This window comes from Gopherus flavomarginatus, chromosome 9 (assembly GCF_025201925.1).
Source record: "Gopherus flavomarginatus isolate rGopFla2 chromosome 9, rGopFla2.mat.asm, whole genome shotgun sequence".
Lineage (NCBI taxonomy): Eukaryota > Metazoa > Chordata > Testudines > Testudinidae > Gopherus > Gopherus flavomarginatus.
In genome coordinates this window covers 72102921-72127181 of record NC_066625.1, presented here as the reverse complement: position 1 = coordinate 72127181, position 24261 = coordinate 72102921, and the positions used below count along the sequence as shown (strand labels likewise).

The 24261-nt window shown below is 46.1% G+C and overlaps 1 protein-coding gene across 4 annotated transcripts; it reads right to left on the bottom strand.

The window, feature by feature from the left end:
• Window positions 1-1373: 1373 nt before the first annotated feature.
• DUT (deoxyuridine triphosphatase) lies at window positions 1374-20729 on the bottom strand. Of its 4 annotated transcripts, XM_050966937.1 has the most exons (8): window positions 19918-20112; window positions 19764-19804; window positions 19051-19186; window positions 17008-17099; window positions 13395-13439; window positions 4491-4565; window positions 2243-2313; window positions 1374-1505 (listed from the first exon to the last, which is right to left on the bottom strand). In XM_050966937.1, exons 1-8 carry the CDS (start codon window positions 20064-20066, stop codon window positions 1449-1451), a joined length of 666 nt encoding a protein of 221 aa, XP_050822894.1. In that variant the 5' UTR covers window positions 20067-20112; the 3' UTR covers window positions 1374-1448. The 4 variants fall into 4 exon arrangements, with proteins under 4 accessions (XP_050822894.1, XP_050822892.1, XP_050822891.1 ...); XM_050966935.1 differs by lacking the exons at window positions 19764-19804; window positions 19918-20112 and adding an exon at window positions 20647-20729 and having other exon boundaries at window positions 19051-19183; XM_050966934.1 differs by lacking the exons at window positions 19764-19804; window positions 19918-20112 and adding an exon at window positions 20392-20492 and having other exon boundaries at window positions 19051-19183.
• Between the last annotated feature and the right edge of the window lie 3532 nt (window positions 20730-24261).

The following is a 24261-nucleotide window of genomic DNA, read 5'->3' as shown; positions in this document are numbered from 1 at the left end:
TTTTTTTTAAGATTTCCCCACAACTCTAACCATTTTACAGAAAAGACTTCACATTCCTTCCTCCTTACCCCTTTTTTAGTGCATGCTCCTTCACCTCTATGTTAATAGATCAGTTAAGCCAGTGTTTCCCAAACTTGGGACGCCACTTGTGTAGGGAAAGCCCCTGGCGGGCTGGTTTACCTGCCGCATTCGCAGGTCTGTAGATCCCGCTGGCTGCAGTTTGCCGCTCCAGGCCAATGGGAGCTGCTGGAAGCAGCGCGGGCCAAGGGACGTACTGGCCACTGCTTCCAGCAGCTCTCATTGGCCTGGAGCGGCAAACTGCAGCCAGCGGGAGCAGCAATTGGCTGGACCCGCAGACATGGCAGGTAAACAAACCAGCCCAGCCCACCAGGGGCTTTTGCTACACAAGCAGCGTCCCAAGTTTAGGAAACACTGAGTTAAGCTATAGATCTCCTACACTTTAAGAAATAATCAGGTTTGGGATAAACTCCAAAACAACATTCTAATTGGTGGAATTATTGTTACCTAAAAGATAACTCTGGATGGACCATTCCAGTAATGACTGAGTCCCCTTTCTGTGAAGTATTTATTTACACCACCCTGTATGAACTGTTTTCGTTGACATGGCAATTCTGTTCTTTGCATGTATTGAAGCCACCTATACGTGAAGGATTGTATTTACAGATCAAACTGCAACTAAACAAACCTTGTTTGTTGGATGTTGAATGACAGTTTGTCATCTTTACAACATTTGAGGATCATATTTCTCCACCATAACTGTCTTTTGAACATTATACTGAAGTCTTACGGGCTTATTTACATGAAAGATTTGAGTGTTTAAGCATCTTTTCAATGTCTCATTATAGTTTGAGAAGGTCACATTTTTACCAGAAAAACTGACAGGACTGCAGAAGTACTTAGTCATTGACAAGTTTTGTATTAAGCAGTCTTTACACCAGGCAGCATCTGGGCATAAGATAAATTGTTAGTTTCCAAAAAAGAGAGTTATGTTTTTCTTTAATCTGCTGCAAGATAGCTTCACACACTTTTCTCTTGCAAAAGACTACTTATCTGAAGATGTCAGAAAATCTAGCTTGCACAAAAGTGATAATGTAATTAGTACCATTAAACTTCCACCTCCATAGAAACACTGGTTCAGGATTCTAGGAGTTAACAAAAAATACTTTGTCAAATCTCTTGTGCAGATTTCTCTGTGCTGCAAGCCAGCATGCTGTTCAACATCACTTGCTATCAGTTTGGAAGTGGACAAGAGGGCAGAGATTTGTAGACGCTTATATAATGCTTGAGTTATGAGTCCCCTTACTTTCATAGATTCTAAAATCCCAACTGCCCTTTTGAAACAATTCTTGAAAGACTGTTTAAAAAAAGAACCTTTAATCAATAAAATCCAAAATACAGTAAGAATTTATTACATCTAACATCTCTCTTCAATTCTGGCCAGTAGAACCGAAGCCACCTGTACCACGTTCAGTGTCATCCAGAACCTGAAATAAATTAATAAGGTTAGCTTTTTAAAAACTTACACTTGTAATATACTCATTTGTTTCTTGCATGCTCTTCATCTTCCCCACAGAAAAATCAGTACATCTTCTTTTATAGAGATATTTATTGCACAAGCATAAATAAGTTTCAGTTTTTTTAAACTAAAATTAAGTTCAGGAGTCGACAGAACACACTTTTTAAAATATATTTTTACAATATCTTACAGGTCCAAAGTAAAGATATGTCAGTCTGCCATGTTTTCAATACTTTAAAACTGTAAATTGCTCATCTCCAGGAAAATTGCATCACTCTTCAGTTTATTTCTTTAAATCAGTTGTTTCAGCGTGGGATTATCAGCCCATTCCTTCTCTTGCATTGACATGGGCAAATTGCAATGGTTGTCATAAATTATAGAACTGTAAGCAGACATGCCTACAAACTGAAATGATTCCAGATTTCTAGTAAAAAACAAAGTTTGTAATTCTTATATTTAAGAATCACTGATTTTTCAACTCTTCACATCCCCAACCTCCCTAACAGGCTTGTAAAGACTTGTAAAGTGTTAAACTGCAGACATTTTCTTTTTTAATTCAAACAATGATAATTTACATGTTGTTATAGGCAGCAACGGAAGTGAATAACTTTTTGAAAAGCCCAATTGTTCTCTGAATTTTGAGAGATTAAATACAGCTCTTCCATATACTCAGACTAATGCAAGTGTTTCATTCCAGTAACTTACTTGAACTTCCTCCAGCTCAGGATAGAAGATGCGTTCACAGATCAGCTGGGCAATTCTGTCCCCTTTTTTAACTTGAGAAGTTAATAGGTTATTTTTTTAAAACAAACCCAATACAACTTCAACTTCCATATTTAAGACTCCCATAAAACATTATGGCATTAGCATTACATTTGAAATTTAAATTATGTAGGCATCTGTAGCAATTTGAGTTTAGGTTATGCTCAGAAATTTGCACTTTTAAGCAAGACTAAAAATCACTCAACTTCCCACTAATCACTAAATTTAGTTTAATAACTTCAGACACAAATTTTCCAGAAAAATATTTATTTATTTTGCAGACTATGCATTAAGTGCTCCCTTTTTGAAATGCAATCCTAGTTTCTTCACCTTTCTTTGAATTTCTCTAAATAGATAACTGTCTCCAGAATCAAAATATATTCTGATTACATCTAGGAGCACAGGGGAAATAGAACAGTAAAGCATTGGAGGGTTGGGCATCTTTGTGTTTGTGGGGAAGGAAAGGGGAAGGTAGCTTAACTGATGGTAAACCAACCCTTTCCCCACACACTAATCCCCCAGGCTCCAGGGAGGTCATCATCATTCTCAACTATTGTCCCATTGTCCCAGTTGGGTCTATCAGATTGGGACTCCTCTCCTGGTGAACCATAGGGAAATTTGCCAGATGAAAAAATTGCCACTGGGCAGAACTACTAGCTCAGTCCTGGAGCTACAAGTCTTTCCATGCCACCCATTATACTGGGAGCAGAAGACTTCATAGTTGCCTGTTGCAAGGCATGGATAAGGACTTAGACTCATAGACTCATAGACTCTAGGACTGGAAGGGACCTCGAGAGGTCATCGAGTCCAGTCCCCTGCCCTCATGGCAGGACCAAATACTGTCTAGACCATCCCTGATAGACATTTATCTAACCTACTCTTAAATATCTCCAGAGATGGAGATTCCACAACTTCCCTAGGCAATCTATTCCAGTGTTTAACTACCCTGACAGTTAGGAACTTTTTCCTAATGTCCAACCTAAATCTCCCTTGCTGCAGTTTAAGCCCATTGCTTCTTGTTCTATCATTGGAGGCTAAGGTGAACAAGTTTTCTCCCTCCTCCTGATGACACCCTTTTAGATACCTGAAAACTGCTATCATGTCCCCTCTCAGTCTTCTCTTTTCCAAACTAAACAAACCCAATTCCTTCAGCCTTCCTTCATAGGTCATGTTCTCAAGACCTTTAATCATTCTTGTTGCTCTTCTCTGGACCCTCTCCAATTTCTCCACATCTTTCTTGAAATGCGGTGCCCAGAACTGGACACAATACTCCAGTTGGGGCCTAACCAGCGCAGAGTAAAGCGGAAGAATGACTTCTCGTGTCTTGTTTACAACACACCTGTTAATGCATCCCAGAATCACGTTTGCTTTTTTTGCAACAGTATCACACTGTTGACTCATATTAAGCTTGTGGTCCACTATGACCCCTAGATCTCTTTCTGCCATACTCCTTCCTAGACAGTCTCCTCCCATTCTGTATGTGTGAAACTGATTGTTCCTTCCTAAGTGGAGCACTTTGCATTTATCTTTATTGAACTTCATCCTGTTTACCTCAGACCATTTCTCCAACTTGTCCAGATCATTTTGAATTTTGACCCTGTCCTCCAAAGCAGTTGCAATCCCTCCCAGTTTGGTATCATCTGCAAACTTAATAAGCGTACTTTCTATGCCAACATCTAAATCGTTGATGAAGATATTGAACAGAACCGGTCCCAAAACAGAACCCTGCGGAACCCCACTTGTTATACCTTTCCAGCAGGATTGGGAGCCATTAACAACTACTCTCTGAGTACGGTTATCCAGCCAGTTATGCACCCACCTTATAGTAGCCCCATCTAAATTGTACTTTCCTAGCTTATCTATAAGAATATCATGCGAGACTGTATCAAATGCCTTACTGAAGTCTAGATATATCACATCCACCGCTTCTCCCTTATCCACAAGGCTTGTTATCCTATCAAAGAATGTTATCAGATTAGTTTGACATGATTTGTTCTTTACAAATCCATGCTGGCTATTCCCGATCAGTTAGTTGATTTTCCATATGTTTACAGGTCGAAGAGGGAGGCATATTCTTAACCTTGGGTGAACAGTTAAGGATTATTTTTTTCCTGAGGGAATACGCAAATATCAAGTTTAGGTGGCTGACTGCAACCTCAAATACAGGTTTTTTCCACAATCTAACACTTACCTTCAAAATCTTTCTTGCCAAAATTAAAAAGTACAACGCCAACATTTCCTCTGTAATCTTCATCAATGACCCCAGCTGTAATAAAGGGAGTAATTCAGAACTGTATCTACAATTGCTGGAGAGATGTTAATATCAAGGAAGAAAAATATTAATGAAATACTAAGTTAGTTAGATTAGTAGATACACTTAATGTGCTGAAAGGTATCCACCCATCCTCTAAGGAGAACAGATATTAAAATACTGGAATATCCAAATGCAAGTCTAATTTGTAATGATTATGAACTAAAAAGACCATCACATTTTTCTAGAGTGTTATTTCTAAAATGTAACATGAGTATTTCAACAAGCATTTAATACCACTGTTAAGTTACATGATGGTTTCTTTTGGTTATCCCATATATAAGATTAAACTAATTTAGCTGAGAAAGGGACTGCATCAAATTGGTTGTCTAGAACAATAGATTTCTTCTGGATTTAAAATGGACACTATTGATGGAAAACGTAGTCTGGCTGTCATATGAAGTTAAAAATATGATTGGCTATCTTATTCTTAGCCTTACTGAAGCTCTTCTTTAAATAGAACATCAGCTAATGCGGAACATTTTCTGAATGGAAGCAATGTGATAGGAGGGTTGAAAGCACACACAGTCCACACAAGTAAGCTTCAAAATACTTACTAAAAATCATTAAGGCCCAGATATTTAAAGGTATTTAGGTGTTGCTGCACTCAGCATAGCAGTGCATAACTGATTTAAGAGCCTCAATCCCATCAACTGCCAGTGGGTGCGGCAACAGCTAAGTACCTTACCTAAGTATCTGACCTAAGCGTCTGAACTACTTAAGACTTTTATTGTCTGAAAGTGTTTGTTCAGCTAGAAGTAAATTTTTTTTTCCTGTCCCAGCATGTGAACTAGATATTGCTACTTAATACAAAGACTAAGAATGGAACTGAACCATAGGGAAATTTGCCAGATGAAAAAATTGCCACTGGGCAGAACTACTAGCTCAGTCCTGGAGCTACAAGTCTTTCCATGCCACCCGTTATACTGGGAGCAGAAGACTTCATAGTTACCTGTTGCAAGGCATGGATAAGGACTTAGTTGATTTTCCATATGTTTACAGGTCATAATCAGAGCTAGTTTTACTTCCAAAAGTAATACACAAAATACTCTTTAATGGTTCGACTTTGTGTATTGATGGATTACTACAGTCCTAGTAATTTTAAAAGCTCAGTCATCCTCTAAAGTTTTATGTACAATAGAGATTTAGAGAGCCCGTTTAGATGTAGATAAAAAAAATTCTAAATTTAGTGCTGCTCTTTGGTTACAGTTTGTGTCAGAAATCCGTAGAAGAGAATTCTGGCAATTTCAAACTTTCTAATTATAGCATTAACTCCCATACACTTAAATGAATTCCCGTTCCATGTAATGCCAAAGCCATGCTTGCAATGCTGGTTTAGGTCACACTGGAGCAGACTAGTTACTACTAGTTTACTTTCTAAATCTGTCAGTATTGGTATTATTTTCTGGGAAAACAGACAATTCATACAGCTCTGCATACATAACCCTCAGGCCTATTCTAGGGGCTCGGCTACACTGGAGAGTTGCAGCGCTGGTGGTGGGTTTACAGCGCTGCAACTTAGTAACTGTCCACACCTGCAAGGCACATCCAGTGCTGCAACTCCCTGGCTGCAGCGCTGGCTGTACACCTGGTCTGCTTGGGGTGTAACGATTGCAGCGCTGGTGATGCAGCGCTGCTCATCAAGTGTGGCCACCAAAAGCACTGTTATTGGCCTCCAGGGTATTAGGAGGTATCCCAGAATTCCTGTCCACAACAAACCGGAAGAATGGCTGAACTCCGAGCTCCGGAAGCTACTTATCTAAAAAACAAACACAGCTGCTCTTTGCCCCAGCGAGGGACGAGCCGAGGCAGGGGAATTGCTTTGGAATGTTCACAGCTGTTTGCTTGAGGAGAGTGGGGAGTCCGTGTTGAGCAGCTGCTTATGTGGTCTGAAGGCTATTTAGGAGTGCATAATTTGCATTTAGTGAATAAGAGAGCGGTGGGGGAAGGGGTCAAAACTTTTAAAATGATTGAAGGTAGGTGCTGTGTATCTTCCAGTCCTTAGAACTTGCAAGGCAGGGAGCTGAGAACAGTGTCAGCTCCAAAAATCCACTCTGTCTTCCCCACGCTCCCTGTCACACTCCACCCCACCCCCATTTTGTAAAGGAAATTGCAGCCACTTGAATGCTGGGATAGCTGCCCACAATGCACCACTCCCAACAGCGCTGCAAATGTGGCCACACTGCAGCACTGGTAGCTGTCAGTGTGGCCACACTGCAGTGCTGGCCCTACACAGCTGTACGAAGACAGCTGTAACTCCCAGCGCTGTACAACTGTAAGTGTAGCCATACCCTAGTAATAAAAAGTGGCACTCCTCTGTATTGTGCATACTGGAAACTAATTAACTCTGTAGTGAAGTTCATGTTATTCTAAGAGTCTGGTTATATAGACAAAACCACTAAGGTTTTTTAAAAACCTGTCTTAATTGTGAACCTGTTTGTTCTAAAATAAATACCACCAGCCTCTAATAAAAATTGAGTCAAAGTGGGGGGGAAAGTGAAAATAAGAATAATTGGCTATTTAGGAATCTGCAATAAACTAAAAATAAAGTTACCTTTAGTGAAATTCACCTTTTGCTTTACAAAGAAAAGTTGAGAGGGTCATCAATGAGCCTTAGAGCTCATAAAAATAAACTAGTTAAACTCAGGAATAATGAGTAGGGAGGAAACCAGTGCCACTACATTAAATAAGATGACTGGGACCATCAGCTAGATCTCTCTCTCCATAGCATCCTAATTGGGATGGGGGAACAAAATAACAATAGTTAAGGGGCAGGTCCCCAGCTAACGTAAACTGGCACAGCCCCATTGAGTTAAGCCCCTTTAACGGTTTGTGAAGTGCAATGCCAGAGTCATCGTTTCACTTTTTACAGTTACTTTACCGTAAGTTAAGTTTTAAATTCAGAGTTGTTATAAATAATTGTTTTATTTAGTGCCAGACTCCAATTTTCACTGAGAGGAGCAGTGGAGATAGAATGACTAAATAGAGGCACCCATAATTACACATGGTGGACAGGGTTTGAGGGGTAAGAACTATCACAATGTTAGTGTAAGAGCCACCTACAAATCTGCAAAATTTGATACAGATATTCGGACTTGGCAGAGCCTAATAAATTGTTTGTGCCGATCTAATTGCAGGACTAGCAAAAGGCTGGTAACTGTAATTACAGTGACCTCATCTGCTGGTACACGCTAGAACATGTGGGTCTTGAGAAAGAATTGATGTTCAAGGCCTTGGAGGAGGCAAAGGAATGATTTACACTAGTTGAGGAAGATAGGCCTGAAGTCTTTCCTTTACCTTTTACTGGCTGGGGCTTTGAAAATAGGAACGCTTCAGTAACTCCATCTCAGCCTGGTACTGTAGCTTAGTCACTATGACATGCTGAAAGTGTTTGCTGTAAAGTTGCCATCCAAATATTTTCTTTAAAGAACAGGCTCCTGCTTTTTCTGATCACTCCCTCAAATGTTGCCATGGAGATTTGGCATTGATGTGCCATCTCCATTTCACCACTTCCCCGAAACAAAAAGCACATGTACCAGACAAAATAGCCTCCATGTACTGTTTCTTGCTGAGTTAATGTTTAACATACACAGCTCAGGTCTGTTTAATACATACTCCAACACCTGGCTCCCTAGTACCCAAACTTAAAAACAGCTATTTTGTTCCCAAGTTCTATACTCCAGTGTGCATGTATAACTCCAGCTGAAGTTCACAGGACTTGAATGCATATATTTTAAGGACTAAATCCTGCTTTGAAGTAATGTTCCAAAAACATCAAATTCAGTCACAGCAAGTTTACTTACACAGAAGGTAAGGTATTTAGTAAACTAGTATCAGAGGGTAGCCGTGTTAGTCTGGATCTGTAAAAGCAGCAAAGAATCCTGTGGCACCTTATAGACTAACAGACGTTTTGGAGCATGAGCTTTCGTGGGTGAATACCCACTTCCTCAGATGCATGTCATGCATCTGAGGAAGTGGGTATTCACCCACGAAAGCTCATGCTCCAAAACGTCTGTTAGTCTATAAGGTGCCACAGGATTCTTTGCTGCTTTTAGTAAACTAGTAGAAAACTTTCCTGAAGATGATTAGACCTGCCTTTCATAAAAGGTGTTATGCACTATTTGTCATCATCCACCCCATTTACTGATTCATTAAGTCTTAATGGCAAGACACAGATGGTCATATCCACCTATACAGCCAGAATTCCCAGGTTACACAGAAGCGCTGCCTATGAGCATCATCTGCTTCTCTCTCTCAGATAATCAAACTTCTCTACAGGACTGTTAGATAAAGGTGAAGCATTGAACCAACCACCCTCCATGAGTCTTGATAGTCTTATGTGATTTCGACACAGAAGTAGAGTGCTTGCAGCAGAGTTAACTGCCAATGGGTCCCTTCAAGCAGCACCAGAGGACTCAGCCACTGACAGCATGATTCCATGTACTAACAGAGGAAATGGGAAGGAGATCCACCCCATCACACCAATCTCCCAGGGTCTGAGAGTTTGGAGGTTTTACTCCCTGCAGTCAGAGCTCTCTTCAAACTCCTACTTGAGGGGGATTTCCTGATTTTTTTTGTTTGTTTTTTTAAATAGGTTAACTTCGCTATTCAGTCCCTCTCGTCTTCTGCGGGTGGGGTACAGAAAAATATCCTCTCCATGAGTTAAAGGCTACCTCTGATAAAACCAGTCCTAGTAGTAAAAGAATAAACCACTGACATTATCATTACACTAGATAGAACCAGTTTAATGATTTACCACCACCTCCTAGGGTAAAATTATGAACTAGACAGAGGTTATAATGATTCTGTAGCCTGATAGGCTCTTTTTTTTTTTTTTTAATAGAGCCAGGAATCAAACTCAGGCTATGCAGCGTGTGTGAAAAGTTCTCCTTTTCAGGATGGAATAGAGAAAGATGACTTCTGCCCTGAAAGCATACATGCTATAGACTGGATCTGCCCTTGGAACCTAAATCTAAGATGTGATAAGCAAAATGATTTTGGAATATGCTGCAGCTAACCTAGTGCTGTGCAGAATGAAGTGGCAAAAATGCTGTCAAAGCCATGCTAATTTCAAGCTCCATTAGAAACACAGCAGGGTAAGAGTTTGCCAAATAGAAAAAGGGTTGGTAAGGAAATAATTTAAAGAGTATTCCAATAGTGGGTTGGTGGTTTTTTGTAGTGTTTTTTTTTTTTTGTAAAAGTGCACCACTGAGACCAACCTCCATTTGGTGTTCAAACTACATTTACATTTTGTGATACAGACAAGGTACTTGGGGCAGGAAGCTAAAACATCCTCTGTTCTGTATAAGAGGCACTCAATTTAAGTAATTGGTATGGATTAACAGGAGGAAGCAGAGCAAACGTCTGCCCTGCTAAAGGTTAACGTTAACAGACCGCTTGGGATTCTATTTTCAAAAACATCAAGTTACAACAGCTATACACTCTCTCTTGAACACTAGGACACACTTCTGCATGATCTACTTGGGGTGAAAAGTCGTTACTAAATCATTACTGGAAAAATCATGCATTGGAACTGGCACAGTGAAATACTGACTTCATGCAAAAGCCCTTACTCTGTCAAGACTCTGGCATGTCACTTGTTGGAAAACCATCCAGGCCTAGCAGATGTGGATTCTGAACAGAATCCTGCATGCTCAGTTTTTTTCCCAGGTCCTTTATTTACAGCCTGGGACCGCTGACAATACATTTGTATTGAAATAGAGAAATGTTTTATGTTAAGTGTGCTTATGCAAGACTCTGAGATCCAAGAAAACATCAATGTCTGATTTTTCATAAGCAGCACCCTATCAACTGTCATGATTTTCACTTATGATGTTGAACTGTCACCTTTTTTGAATGCTGAACACAAAAGTTAAACATGATTATAGTTAAAGCACTCAATTCAGAAAATACCAAAGTTACTCTACCCCAGCTCTTACCCCTGTGCATATGCAGATAGTCTTATTATATGATCATAATTCTTTTCTACAACCTTAGATGCATAGATCTTATTCTACAATACACTATGTATACCAGATACTCCAGGAAAATATTTCGGTCACATCTTGTCCCTGTTCCTTTTTCTTACATAGACACACATAAAGAGAAGAGAGCTGCCTGAGGTCAGCATAGGATTCCCCAAAAGGAAAATCCCCTATGACATTAGGCTGGCATAGTGAATATATCAGGGGTAGAGCCAGCCTGTAATATGTACCAGTGATCCTCAGCTGGTTTACAGGGCCCGTAAGATGTTCTAAGTTATCCTGGGAGTGGTTTCAGCTTTGGCTCCAGGATCAGGGGAGAGAAACAAATGGCTTAGATCCATCTTTCCCCACCTCCATGGGTCCTGTGCTGGCTGCAGCCCAGCTGCACCAAGAATCTAGATCTTCATATATAATGAGCTGCATTGAGTGTGGTTGATGGGAAGGTGGACCAGCTGGAGCTTCCCTATAACCTACTTATTTTACATATCCTATCTACTGCTATAAGGGAGCCTGTCTGGCAAGAATCTGTAATTACAACTGATATATATTCAGAGGAAAGTATCACATATCCTCACTATTATTCAAAACCACTCTGATTTTACTAGATTTATGCAAAGGTTGAATAATGAGTGGAGTCTAAAATTTAAGTTACCATTCTTTTTCCAATGCATTTTTTCCTAGAATAACAAAGCAGAACTCTTATCTTTCAAAGGTGCTTCTGGGATTCCTTATCTCATTATTTCCCACCAATTTTTGATAAGATGTAAAACCATAGTATCTTTTACCACATCAAAGCTAAGTCTTCATCTTAATTAGCCATTTTCTGATTGTGAAGAACTAGATATGAAAATATATATAAATTTTTCCTTTGCTTATACTGTTAATACTCAGGAATAATGATTTATTATACCCATTTAAAATTATTATATGCCAACAACCTTTAAATATTCAACTTTTTGTAAGGGTGAAAATGGGCAAGGAAAAAGAATAGTCAAATAGAGAAAACTGGCTGTAGAAATGAGTTACTCTTGAAGGCAATATTTTGGTTCTTATAATAATTACTAAGCAGCAGCTAAATAACATGTTTAAGACTATTTCCAATGCATAATAAGAGGACATAGGAGTACAAAGAACAGCAATAAAAGGATGACTAACAGAAGCAAGGACAGTCTGTCATAAACAGATAGCTAAGGGTTAATGTCTCTTTCACCTATAAAAGGGTTAACAAAACTTTTGTTCTTGGTCTGTTCTCCTTCTGGGCTCTGAGAGTGACCACAGGAATCTCCAGGCTCTCTAATCTTCTGTCTCCAAGTTGTGAGTACAAAGGTAGAAAGACAATATAGGCTTTTATATTGTTTTTTCTACATTTGCAAATGTGTAGTCTGCTGGAAATAGTTTAAATTGTATTTTTTTGGATAAGGCTGTTTATCCATTTTCTATAAGCTAAAAGACCCTGTACTGTTGACCATCTAAACTGCAGAGATAAACCTTTTACTTTTTCTGTCCTTTTTATTAAAAGTTTTGCTTTTGAAGACCTGTTTGGTTTTTTTTTTTCCCCTTGTTGAGGCTCGAGGGAATTGAGTCTGTACTTAACAGGAATCGAGAAGGGGGGGAAGGGTGGAATCCCTTTGTTCAGATTCACGGAGCTTGAATCTGTATCTCTCTCCAGGAGCCCAGGGAGGGAACACCTGGAGGGGAGGAGGGGGAAGGGAAATGGTTTATTCCCCTTTGCGGTGAGACTCAAGGAATCTGGGTCTTGGGGTCCCCTGGGAAGGTTTGGGGGGACCAGAGGGTATCAGGCCCTAAAACTTCCTGATTGGTGGCAGTGCTATCAGATCTAAGCTGGTAATTAAGCTTAGGGGAATTCATGCTAGTACCCATATTTTGGACGCTAAGGTCCAGGTTTGGGAATTATACTTGACACAGTCACAATTAAGCCTGAAATTCTGGGATGATGTTTATAGCTTGGTGTTAAAGTTCAGGGCAGAAAAATAAATAGGTAGGAAAGAAACAATTAGTTTTAATCCAAGAAAACAAAAACAATAGGGGATTCAGATCTAAGAGGAAAGGTAGTCAGTAGTTAGCTGAGAGTGCAAAACAGCAAGCCCTTTTAGAAAGTTTGAGTCCTACTGAACAAGACAGAAAAATACAAGAACAAGGAAAAAAATCATCCCTGGTACTTACTTACTGTTTACAGTAAACCCCAGAACTGCAAGAGGTTATGAAGAGGTCTAAATGCAACCCTAACGTAAATGAGCTCATGGCAGACTTGAATTTGGTCCCAATGCTTTATCTAAACTTGAGAGATACAGAGGAACATATGTTGTACTTAGTTCGATTACCGTCATCATTTGGTTGATGAATGTTTGTTAGAAAGGTATTTGGCCCATTAAGCACTGGCTACATAGGCATTACTTCAGAGAGAATGTCATTTGGTTACTATTTTCTGAATCTGAAAAAAAATCAATATGCAGATTAGAAAAGAATTATGGCTTTACTGGTGCCCAAAAATGTGACCTAAACTTTCTTCTTACCAGTCCAGATCAATCAATCTGAAAGACTGGTAAGAAAATGAAAACCTTAATTAAACAAGATTCAGTTCAAAATAGTTTGGGAATTTAGATACTGGTATATGATTGAAAATCTTAAATCACAGTTTCCATTATTTTAATGAAGCCCATAAAAGTAATGTTTATTAATGACTCTGAGTTTTCACTTTATAGTTTTAGTATCTTAATCTCACTTTGAGACGTAGAATAAAAGATTTACAGAGACTGTGAAAGGAACATAAACATCTTACCACCAACATCTATGAAGTGTTTTGCAGCTAATCCAGAACGTGGGGCTAGAAAATGAAAAACATTTTTCAAAGTTTAAGAAACCTCCTGAAAATGAATTTTAGTATGCATTCTATGTATGGGTTGCTCAAAATCAAAAAGTCCCACCACCAAAAACTCTGACCTAGCACCTTCCAAAACCTACATGTAATCCTACAAAATGTACAGCAAGAGTCATTACATGGCTGCAATAAATGACAATATCAACAGTTGCAGGCTATAGTAAAATTGCAGATTAAGTAAATTGGGTGTATGATTATTTAGAGTAGCTGAAATGCATTGTTTTATCTTGAAACACCACTAAAAGAGAGGTGGTTCAGACTATGGCTATTTATATTACTCCTTGGCCCTTCTTTGTTACTGTTGAAACACCTGTACCATAGTAATCACCACAAAGAATTCAGGTATAGTGCAATGCACTCTAGTTACACAAAACAGTAATACACCTAGCTCACTTAAAACTGCAATTCTGGTGTAGCCTGAAACCTATTAACAGATTTTAAATGACAGTTGCTAATACAAGTTAATTATTGCTAAGGCTTCACTTCAAGCTGCTTTACTATGAGGATTAAATGTTACCTTACTATCTATATCTATTTCCAAAAAGATTTTAAATTGTACATTTTTCTCATCTTCAGCCAATCTCCCTTTTTGGAGAATTTTAGCAGTAAACAGTGATGGAAACACTGTCATTTTCTTAATTTGGGATGGTTGCTGGTCCTTTATTATTTCACTGAATATTTGAATACACTACATTTAGAACCCAGGACAGGCTTCCCCCTTTACCACTTGTAAATCGAAGTACACATAATAATTACAAAGAATGCAAAGTAGTAGCACAAGCCTAAGGAAGTACCTCAATTCTTACACGGAGGAACCACCACTAAAGAACATAGTTGAGACTACAGCCATTTTATCCTTGGCCTTGCTTGAGATTACCAAGAGGAAACTAGTGCCAATTGTAGAAGTTGTTTTTGTGGTAAGACAATCATTATTGAAGTACTTATAACCCTCTACAACGTAGTATCAAAGCATCTCATGTATTTAAAAACAGATACATCCTTTTCCTCCAAGCCTGTGGAAGAAATGGCTTGATTTGTTTATATGAGTTTTCTACGTCTACAACTTGGTGGGGAATCTAAATGAGGGAGCTTTTCATTTAGTTCTGAAAGTGACCATGTTCCAATAGGAACTTGACTATAATACCATTTAAGTTTTCATAAGCTGGCCAACAGCAATCTGAGTTATTTCCACTAGGGCAGGGGTCTCAAACTCAATTTACCTTAGGGCCAGTGCCAGTCCTCAAATCCTCCTAGCAGGCCAATAATGTCACTGAAGATGGTGTTCAGAAAAGAAAACGTTTATATTGTATTTTTTATTTCAAATTTCTTAGAAATAATAAAACTGTCATACACAATTCTTCGCCTGCCAGAAAGTTTAGCGTTTGCCAGACATTCGGCAATGTTTCAGTTCTGTCAGTTTATTGATGTTTGGCCTCAGTGACTGACCAGTTGAAACCTTCAGAATTGCAGCATGTTGTGCATCAGATAGTTGTGTTAGGTATTCTGACTTGTTTATAGTCAGTGTGGAAAAAAGTGGTGCTGCCTCCATGGCTGACTGCCTGACAACTAAAGATGCTGCCTCCATGGCTAACTCTGCCCAGCAACAAGCGACGATATCTCTGTCCCTCTCCCTCAATTAGTGGGAGCTGCAGGAGCAGGACCTGCAGCAGACACTGTAGTGCAGAGGTGAGCAAACTGTGGCCCACAGGACTGTCCTGCCTGGCCCCTGAGCTCCCGGCCAGGGAGGCTAGTCCATGGCCGCTCCCCTGCTGTTCTCCCCTCCCCCGCAGCCGCATGGGCAGTGCTCTGACCCCCTGCTCCTGCCAGACTGCGCAGCTTGTGCCTGCCCACCTCCCAGGCTTTCCAATAAGCCAGTCCTGCCGCTCCGAGCGACATGGTAAGGGGCGGGGAGTTGGATAAGGAGCAGAAGGTCCTGGGGGCCGTCAGGGAACAGGGGGTGGTTGGATCGTATGGAGGTTGCGGGGTCAGGAGACAGGGAACGGGGGAGTCCCTGAGGGCCTGTCAGTAGGCAGGAGTGTGGATAGAGTTCAGATCAGTCAGGGGACAGGGTGAGGCAGGGGGGTTGGATGGGGGACAGGGAGCAGTTGGATGTGGTGGAGGTTGGGGGGGGCAGTCAGGGGACAGGGAATGGGGGATTGGATAGGCATGGGAGTGCCTGGGGGCCTGTCAGTGGGCAGGGGTGTGGATAGGGTTTGGAGCAGTCAGGGGACAGGGAGTAGGGGGTGGGGTCTCAGGGGGCAGTTGGGGCAGAGGGTGGTTAGAGGACAAGAAGCAGTTGGATAGGGTGGAGGTTTGGGGAGGCGGGCGTCAGGGGACAGGGAATGGGGTTGTTGGATAGACGTGGGAGTCCTGGGAGGCCTGTCAGTGGGTGGGACTGAAGATAGGGTTCAGGGCAGACAGGGTTTGGATAGGGGGCAGGGTCCTGGGGGGTGGTCCCAGGACAAGGAGCAGGGAGAATTGGATGGGTTGAGGGCTCTGAGAGCAGGCGGGCAGGAAGTGGGAGGGGGAAAATGGGGGGACAGGCTGTTTGGGAAGGCACAGACTTCCCTACCCAACCCTCCATACAATTTTGCAACCCTGATGTGGCCCTTGAGCCAAAAAGTTTGCCCACCTCTGCGGTAGCGTGTCTGCCTGAGTCTTTCCTCTGCGGGCCGAGTGGGGAGGTTCCTGGGCCGCAGATGGCCTGCAGGCCAGGACCTTGAGACTCCTGCACTAGAGAGTGCTAATTAAGTTGTACTGTATTTTGATCAGAATATTTGAGGGGGGGAACCTTAAGAGATTTAAAATATTTTAACCAGGTCAGCTGCTTTGTCCTACAGCTACTACACATCACTATGTAGTAGAAAAACCCCAAAATTTTTCATATTGGTAGGTTCTATTATACTTCAAACAAGTTATACACATTTTCATTAGCAAAGTATTTTACACAGTTTATTATGAGTCATCCATCAAATCTTCAAATATTTTCACCAAAAGATGTGGTAATAGATAAGCAGCATGTTACCTAATTGGAGTACCAGGTTAAAGATAATTTAAATTAAGTCACAATCGATGGGCTGTAGTTAAAAAGAAGTCCAGTAAGGTGCAGTCTCTAAAGAGGAATTACACCATTTAACCACATTCACTTCTCCGAAGATTTTACTTTAATGGGTACAACCCTCCTGTGCAGCCACTCAAACTGGCTTAACAGCATCCTTGCAAAGGAATGGCACCCACTTAACTAAATCAATATAGAAACAGACTTGGGTAACTGGTCCAATTTCCACATGTAGATGAAGCCTCAAGGCAAGCCACTGTGGCAAGTGAACCTGTTTCAATGAAGTATCAGGAGGTAGCCGTGTTAGTTTGTATCCACAAAAACAAGAAGTCCAGTAGCACCTTAAAGACTAACAGATTTTTTTGGGCATAAGCTTTCATGGATAAAAACCCCTCACTTCTTCAGATACATGTTGTTTTTGTTTCAATGAAGGTTTTCTACAGTCTGCTAACTTACCTACTCTTCCATAACATCCAGAAGGGAGAGAGATCTGAATGTCAGTTTTCACTATAGCCTTTTCCATAGCAGGAATCACATAGTCATAGGCACTAAATAAAACAAGCAAGCAAATATGTCAACAATTACTTAAAATGTTTTGGGTACTTTCTTCTTTGTAACAGAATAACTAAATAGAGGCACTCATAATTACACATTGTAAAAACAGGGTTTGAGGGGTAAGAACTATTACAATTTCAGGTTTCAGAGTAGCAGCCACGTTAGTCTGTATCCACAAAAAGAACAGGAGTACTTGTGGCACCTTAAAGACTAACAAATTTGTTAGTCTCTAAGGTGCCACAAGTACTCCTGATTCTTTTAACTATTACAATGTTAGTGTAAGAGCCACTTACAAATCTGCAAAATTTGATAGATATTCGGACTTGTCAGAGTCTAATATATTGTTTGTGCTAATCTAATTGCAGGACTAGCAAAAGGCTGGTAACAGGATTACAGTGACCTCATCTGCTGGTACACACTAGAACATGTGGGTCTTGAGAAAGAATTGATGTTCAAGGCCTTAGAGGAGGCAAAGGAAGGCTCTGCATGCATTAGGAAGTCCTTTCCAAATACAGCAAGCAATAGGGAAGAAGGTACAAAAGCTAGCATGTTGGAGACAAAGCAATGGTACGGTGAGCAAAGGGTTAGGGCAAGCAGAAGCTCGTAGGAAGCCAATGAAAGGATTCAAAACGCAAAAGAGGGAGCTGCTGCACGCTGGGTGCACTGGAGAATAGAAAGGGAAAAAGCAGTGGTCCCCAACATGGTGCCTGTGGGTGCAGTGGCGCCCGCCAGGGCATTTATGTGCGCCTGCCTAGTGCCCAGCAGGGGAGAAAAGCCACGGCTCTGCACCTGCCGGGGACAGAGAACTCTGGGCTGCAGGTTGCGGGCGCCGGTGTTCTCAGTCCCTGGCAGGCGCAGGGCTGCAGCTTCTCCCGGGCTGCAGACTGTGGGCGCTGGTGTTCTCGGTCCCTGGCAGGCACGGGGCTGTGGCTTAAGCCGGAGAGAAGCCACAGCCCCGCACCTGCCGGGGACAGAGAACTTGAGGGCTGCAGGCTGTGGTGTTCTCGGTCCCTGGCAGGCGCGGGGCTGCGGCTTCTCTCAGGCTGCAGACTGTGGGCTCTGGTGTTCTCGGTCCCTGGCAGGCACGGGGCTATGGCTTAAGCCGGAGAGAAGCTGTGGCCCCACACCTGCCAGGAACCGAGAACTCCAGGGCTGCAGGTGCCAGTGTTCTGTCCCCGGCAGGCGCGGGGCCCGCCTAGTGCCCAGCAGGGGAGAGAAGCCGGGGACCAGCACCCGCTAGGGACAGAGTACTCTGGGGCTGCAGGCTGCGGATGCCAGTGTTCTGTGTCCTCCCGGCTCCTCTCTGCACTGCCCAGAACTGGCACAAAAATAACCCCAAAACCAAACCAAACCAAAAAACACTCCGACTCTGCAGAATGGACGGAATGCTGCCCCGTAGCATGTGCTTGCTCCGCTGGTGCCTGGAGCCAGCTGTGTATGTGAGTAATTGTTGGTGCCTGCCACACTCTTCTGAAAACATGAATGTGCTACTGGCCACAACAGGGCTGGGGACCACTGGGGAAAAGAGAGGGGCCCACGTGGAGGGGCTGGAGAAGTGATGAGAGTAAGGCCACTCTCACGCTGCAAATCCCTGCAGACACACTTATTGCGATGTGAGGGGCTGGTGTCTGCACAGAGCACGGCGCTGGGCTAGCTCACCCGGCGGGGGTCTCGCGTCAGGCTCCTAGGCCCACGAGCCCGACAACGGAGGGGGCCGCAGATCCCAGCGCCGCTGAGCAGGGGCTCAGCTGGCCCTCCACAGGGAAAGCGGGAGATGGCGGCGGGCTCCGCAGGGCGCAGAGCAGCCATTCACCCTCTACTCACGAGAGGCCGCTCCGCTCACCGCGCGCGCCCTCGGGGCTGTTGAGCCCTCGCCGGGGGGAGCTACGCGGGCTGACCCGGCGGCGGGCTCTCGGGCAGGGCACGGGGCGGGCCGCCCCTCACCTGTATAGGTCGTAGCCAGCTGCGCGGGCCGAGCCCCGGGACGGGGCGGACGCGTTCTCGGAGAGCTTGGCGAAGCGAAGCCGCAAGTCAGGCTCCGATGCCTTGAGCCTCTTGCTGGGGGACACGGCGGGGTCTGCTCCGGAGCACGGCATGGGGAGAGCGGGTCAGGGAGACAGAGGTGAGCGAAAGGGAAGCGCCAGTATTTCCCGCCCGCGCCATCCGAACCGTTACCACGCCCCGGCCCGGCCCATGAGGCGGAGTCAGCCTCCCCCCCCCAAGCACAGAATGGGCTCTCCTGACCCCACCCCCTGAGCCGGCGGGCCGGGCCCCGCCCCTACCGCGGTACCCTGTCGCCTCGCTAAGGGACTTGGCCAGGCCGAAGTTCCACAGGGACACCCCGCCAGCCGCGCCTCCTGCAGCACCGGAGCCCTGCTATCCTCCCGCCCCCGTACAATCCCGGAGCTGTGCATTGTGCCATCTCCTTCCCCCGCCCCCCTCCCCCCCAAAAACCCCACCACCTGGGCCTGCAGCACCGGAGCCCTGCTATCCTCCCGCCCCCGTACAATCCCGGAGCTGTGCATTGTGTCATCTCCTTCCCCCGCCCCCCCCCCAAAAAAAAACCCACCACTTGGGCCTACAGCACCGGAGCCCTGCTATCCTCCCACCCCGTACAACCCCAGAGCTGTGCAATGTGCCATCTCCTTCTCCCCCCGGGCCTGCAACACCAGAGCCCTGCCATCTTCCCACCACCCTGCTGCCGCCGCCGCCGCCCCCCCCCCCCTCCCCCCATAGCCACCACACGGCCCTGCAGCACCAGAGCCCTGCTATCCTCCCGCCCCCGTACAAGCCCGGAGCTGTGCATTGTGCCATCTCCTTCCCCCGCCCCCCCCAAAAAAACCCACCACCTGGGCCTGCAGCACCGGAGCCCTGCTATCCTCCCGCCCCGTACAACCCCAGAGCTGTGCAATGTGCCATCTCCTTCTCCCCCCGGGCCTGCAGCACCGGAGCCCTGCCATGTTCCCACTACCCTGCCGCCGCCCGCCCGTAACCACCACCTGGCCCTGCAGCACGGAAATCCTGCAACGCACCCCCGCCATTTTCTAGCCACCGCCGTGCAAAACCTCTACCCCGCCCCTGAGAGCCTGCAGCACTGGAACCTGCAACTCCCCCGCCCGGCAGCGTCGGAGCCCTGCAAATCCCCTCCCCGATCCCTCAAAACCAGGCTGCAACTCGCTTCCGCGCCCCATGCCGTACTGCCCGCTTCTCCGGATTGTGCTGCTGCGCCAGGGCCGCGCTCCACAGGGTTAATATCTCCGCAGCCCCTCGCTCCGCTCCGCTTACTGTGTCCGCGGAGGAGCTGCCCGAGGAGGCGCTTGCCCAGCATGGCGCCTGTTGCAGCTCGGGGGAGGGAGGAACCAGCTGCTCAACAGCCGCGAAAGCCGGGCTGTCTCGTGCCTGGCTGTAGCCCTCGCTTGGCGCACGCAGCCGCCCCCGGTAGTCACCGGCCAGTACAGTGATTGCGGCCGCTGCCTGTCCATTGAGGGCCAGACCGCGCCTTGCGCGCTGGCCGCTTTGTAGCCACCCCTGAGGCATCACCTCGGTTGTGGTCTCCGCTCATGAGCCGAAGGGAGGTGGGAGCCGCCCAGGAGAACTCAGGGTGCTGCAGGTAGCGGGGTGGGCTTGGTCGGTAGGCAGCTCCCGCCCCTGCACACGGCAACTGTGAGGTACAGCGTCTCAGGTGAGATGTAGAACTAATGTCTCGGATCAATAAAGATCCCGTGGGGCTTTCCACAGGGATCAAAACAATATCTCTAGTGTCCTGGCTGAAATTCACAGGTAAACACACTGGCCAGGCCTGCCAGGGGCTCTCCGTTACACAAGCAGCGACCCCTGTTTGAGAAACCCTGACCCAGGAGTCACCAAAAAGAGATACAAAAATAGCAGGAAAGACTTCCTGACTGTAAGAACAGTAGGACAATGGAACAGATTACCTAGGAAGGTTGTGGAGGATTTCAAAACAAGGCTGGCATCTGTCTGGAATGATTTAGAGACAATAGACATAACAAATCCTGCGTCTTGGCAGGGAGTTAGACTAGATGACCTTGCAGTCCTTTCAAACTATGATTCAAGTGAAATCTTAAAATCATGTGAAAGTGAAAAGAGCATAAGGAAAAGGGGTAAATACAGAAAGAGAGAGAATGAATGTTGTAAAAGTGTGCCTACTATTTCCAGCTAATGGATTTTCAGATTACAACATAAATAGCAAGAAGTGAAGCTAAATCTGTCTAATTAGGCATTTTCTAGTCCTCCCTTTCATAACATGAGGGAAAAGAGGAAATGCTACTTCTGGGGAATTCTACACCACTGCACACATGCAGAATTCATGTTCCCCACTGATTTTTTTTCCCCTGCAGAAAATACATTCTGCCAGAGAGGTGCTGCAGTTATGCCTTTTGCCTACCGTGGGCTGCTGTGGTGCCAGAACAGAAGGCAGCCAGCCAGCCCTGGAGAAGCTGTGTTTCTCATAGTACGCTGCTTGTGGGGCCAGGTGAGGAGGCACAGGATTGGGGGTGGGGGCACAAGGGGCTGCTCATGGGTCACATAGGTTCAGAAGGGCTAGTGTGGGGGACAGACTGATATGGGCTGAATGGGAGTGGGGGTGCAGGGACATGGGGGAACAAGAGGAGGGGTGACTGAATAGGAATGCAGGTATATGGGGACAGGAGGGGGTGGCTGAGTGTGAGTGCAGGGATACATGGGGATGGGGGAGTGTGATGCAGTAGGGACTGTCTGTGTGGGGAGTGGGAGAGCAGGGGAGGACTTTAAGGGATGGACGATGCCAGAGCCTGTAACCTGAGCTAGGTAAGGGAGGGGAAAGGTCAAACACCTTGGCCCGGGAAGGGGAACAAAGGAAGGGAGCGGCAGGAGGGAAGCAGTTGGAGTTTGGGCTTGGGGCTGGATGGGCGGAATTCAGGGTATCCTAGCTAGGATCCAAGCACCCTGAAAGCCCAGAAGGACTCGGTGGAGGGGTCCTGACTGTGCCTACAAGCTCTGCTGTAACCGGTGTTCCTGTTGTCCAATAAACCTTCTGTTTTACTGGCTGGCTGAGAGTCACTGTGGGTCCCAGGAAGAGGGGTGCAGGACCGGACTCCCCACACTCCGTGACAACTGGTGGCAGCGGTGGGATATACTGCACCCCGTGGACGGCGCTTCCTGCAGTAAGTGACCGGGGAGCAGTAAAACGAAGGGGTGGTTAACCCCTGGGAGTGTGTGCCCAGTGAGAAGGACTTTGCAGTAACAGGGTCCCCCGGGGGATTGCAGCGAGCGGTCCCAGGGGCGGAGGAGTCTGCAGCTCGACCCTGGCAGAGAGGTGGTGACCTCAAGAAGGGCTGGTGCACTAGGGGTCCCCCTGGAAACCCGGGGAGCGGCGAGCACCCCAGCCTGTGAGTGGTCAGCAGGAAGATGTATGCCAAGCGGCGCAAGTGTGACCTGCTGGAGCTGTGTAAGCAGAGGGGGCTGCACCCGGGGAGACGCACCAAGGACCAGCTGATTGCCCAGCTGGAGCAGGGAGACCGCATGAATGAACGGAGCCCTGTCTCTGAGGGAAGCAGCCGAGCAGATGCAGCGCAGGCACCAGTGACTGTCCCTGCTGGGAGTGGTCAGCCGGCAGACGAGGGCTTCCCGAGACCCCCCCTTCCTAGGCGTAGAGGAAGGGCGGGGAGGAGCCCAGTGTATACCGAGGGCACCGTGACCCCCCCGGCCAGCAGGGGATCCTCCCGGCAACGCTCGGCATCCGTGGAGCGGATGCGGCTGGAATATGAAAGGGAGCTGAGACGGGAAGAGCTCGAGTTAAAGAGGCGAGAGCTGGAGGAGAAGGCGAAACAGCGTGAACATGAGGAGAACCAGCGTAAACATGAGGAGAACCAGCGTACACATGAGGAGAACCAGCGTAAACATGAGGAGAACCAGCGCCAGCGAGAGTGGGAGGAGAAGGAGAAACAGCGTAAACATGAGCTGGACCTGGCCCGGCTGAGGAGCAGTGAGGCTCCGGCTGCAGTGAGTGAGGGGGGACCCAAGCCTACAAAGAGCTTTGATAAGCACTTGCTGCCCCGGCGTAAGGAGGGGGAGGACATAGATACCTTCCTGACGGCCTTTGAGAATGCTTGCGAGCTGCACAGGGTTGACCCTGCAGACAGGATCGCAGTTCTCACCCCCTTACTGGACTCCACAGCCGTGGAGGTGTACAGCCGACTGAAAGGGGCGGAGGCAGGGGACTACGAACTGTTCAAACAGGCCCTGCTCCGCGAGTTTGGGCTGACTCCTGAGATGTACCGGAAAAAGTTCCGGAGCCAGCGTAAAACCCGTGAGGTCACATACCTACAACTGGTCAACAGGGCGCAGGGGTATGCTCGCAAGTGGACAGCTGGGGCCCAAACTAAAGAGGACCTGCTTGACCTATTCATACTGGAGCACCTGTACGAGCAGTGCCCGTCCGACCTGAGGCTGTGGTTGATGGACCAGAAGCCGGAGAACCCGCAGCACGCAGGCCAGCTGGCCGACCAATTTGTGGACAGTCGGGCAGGGGATGGCAGGGAGGAGTCTCGAAGGAGCAGGCCTGCCTCAACGCAGAGAGAGAGTCATCATGGGACCTCCCAAAGGGGGCCTATGGAGAACCCCCCCAAAAGGGGAACATCCAGCTGCAGGTCCCTCCGACCCACTCAAGGGGACCCACGAGATATGGGCTGCTATCGCTGTGGCCAACGAGGTCACATACGGGCCCAGTGCCCCAAGCTCAGGGACAGACCAAGCAGACCCAACCCGCAGAGGGTGGACTGGGTAAAAACCCAATCGGAGGAGGGGCTACATTCCCAGGAAAGGGGGGCTGGCAACATACCACCTGTGGATGCTCCCGGTTCCGGGTTTTTGGTTTACCGGGTGGGCGCGGGGCTACCCCTCCGGAAGGAGTGCATTGTTTCCCTGGAAGTGGATGGGAGGAAGGTCACTGGGTACTGGGACACGGGCGCAGAGGTGACGCTGGCCCGGCCCGAGGTGGTGGCCTCAGATCGGATGGTGCCCGACACCTACCTGACCCTGATGGGCGTGGGCGGGACCCCATTCAAGGTACCCGTGGCAAGGGTACACCTGAAATGGGAGGCCAAGGAGGGCCCCAAGGATGTGGGGGTACACCAATATTTGCCCACTGACGTGTTA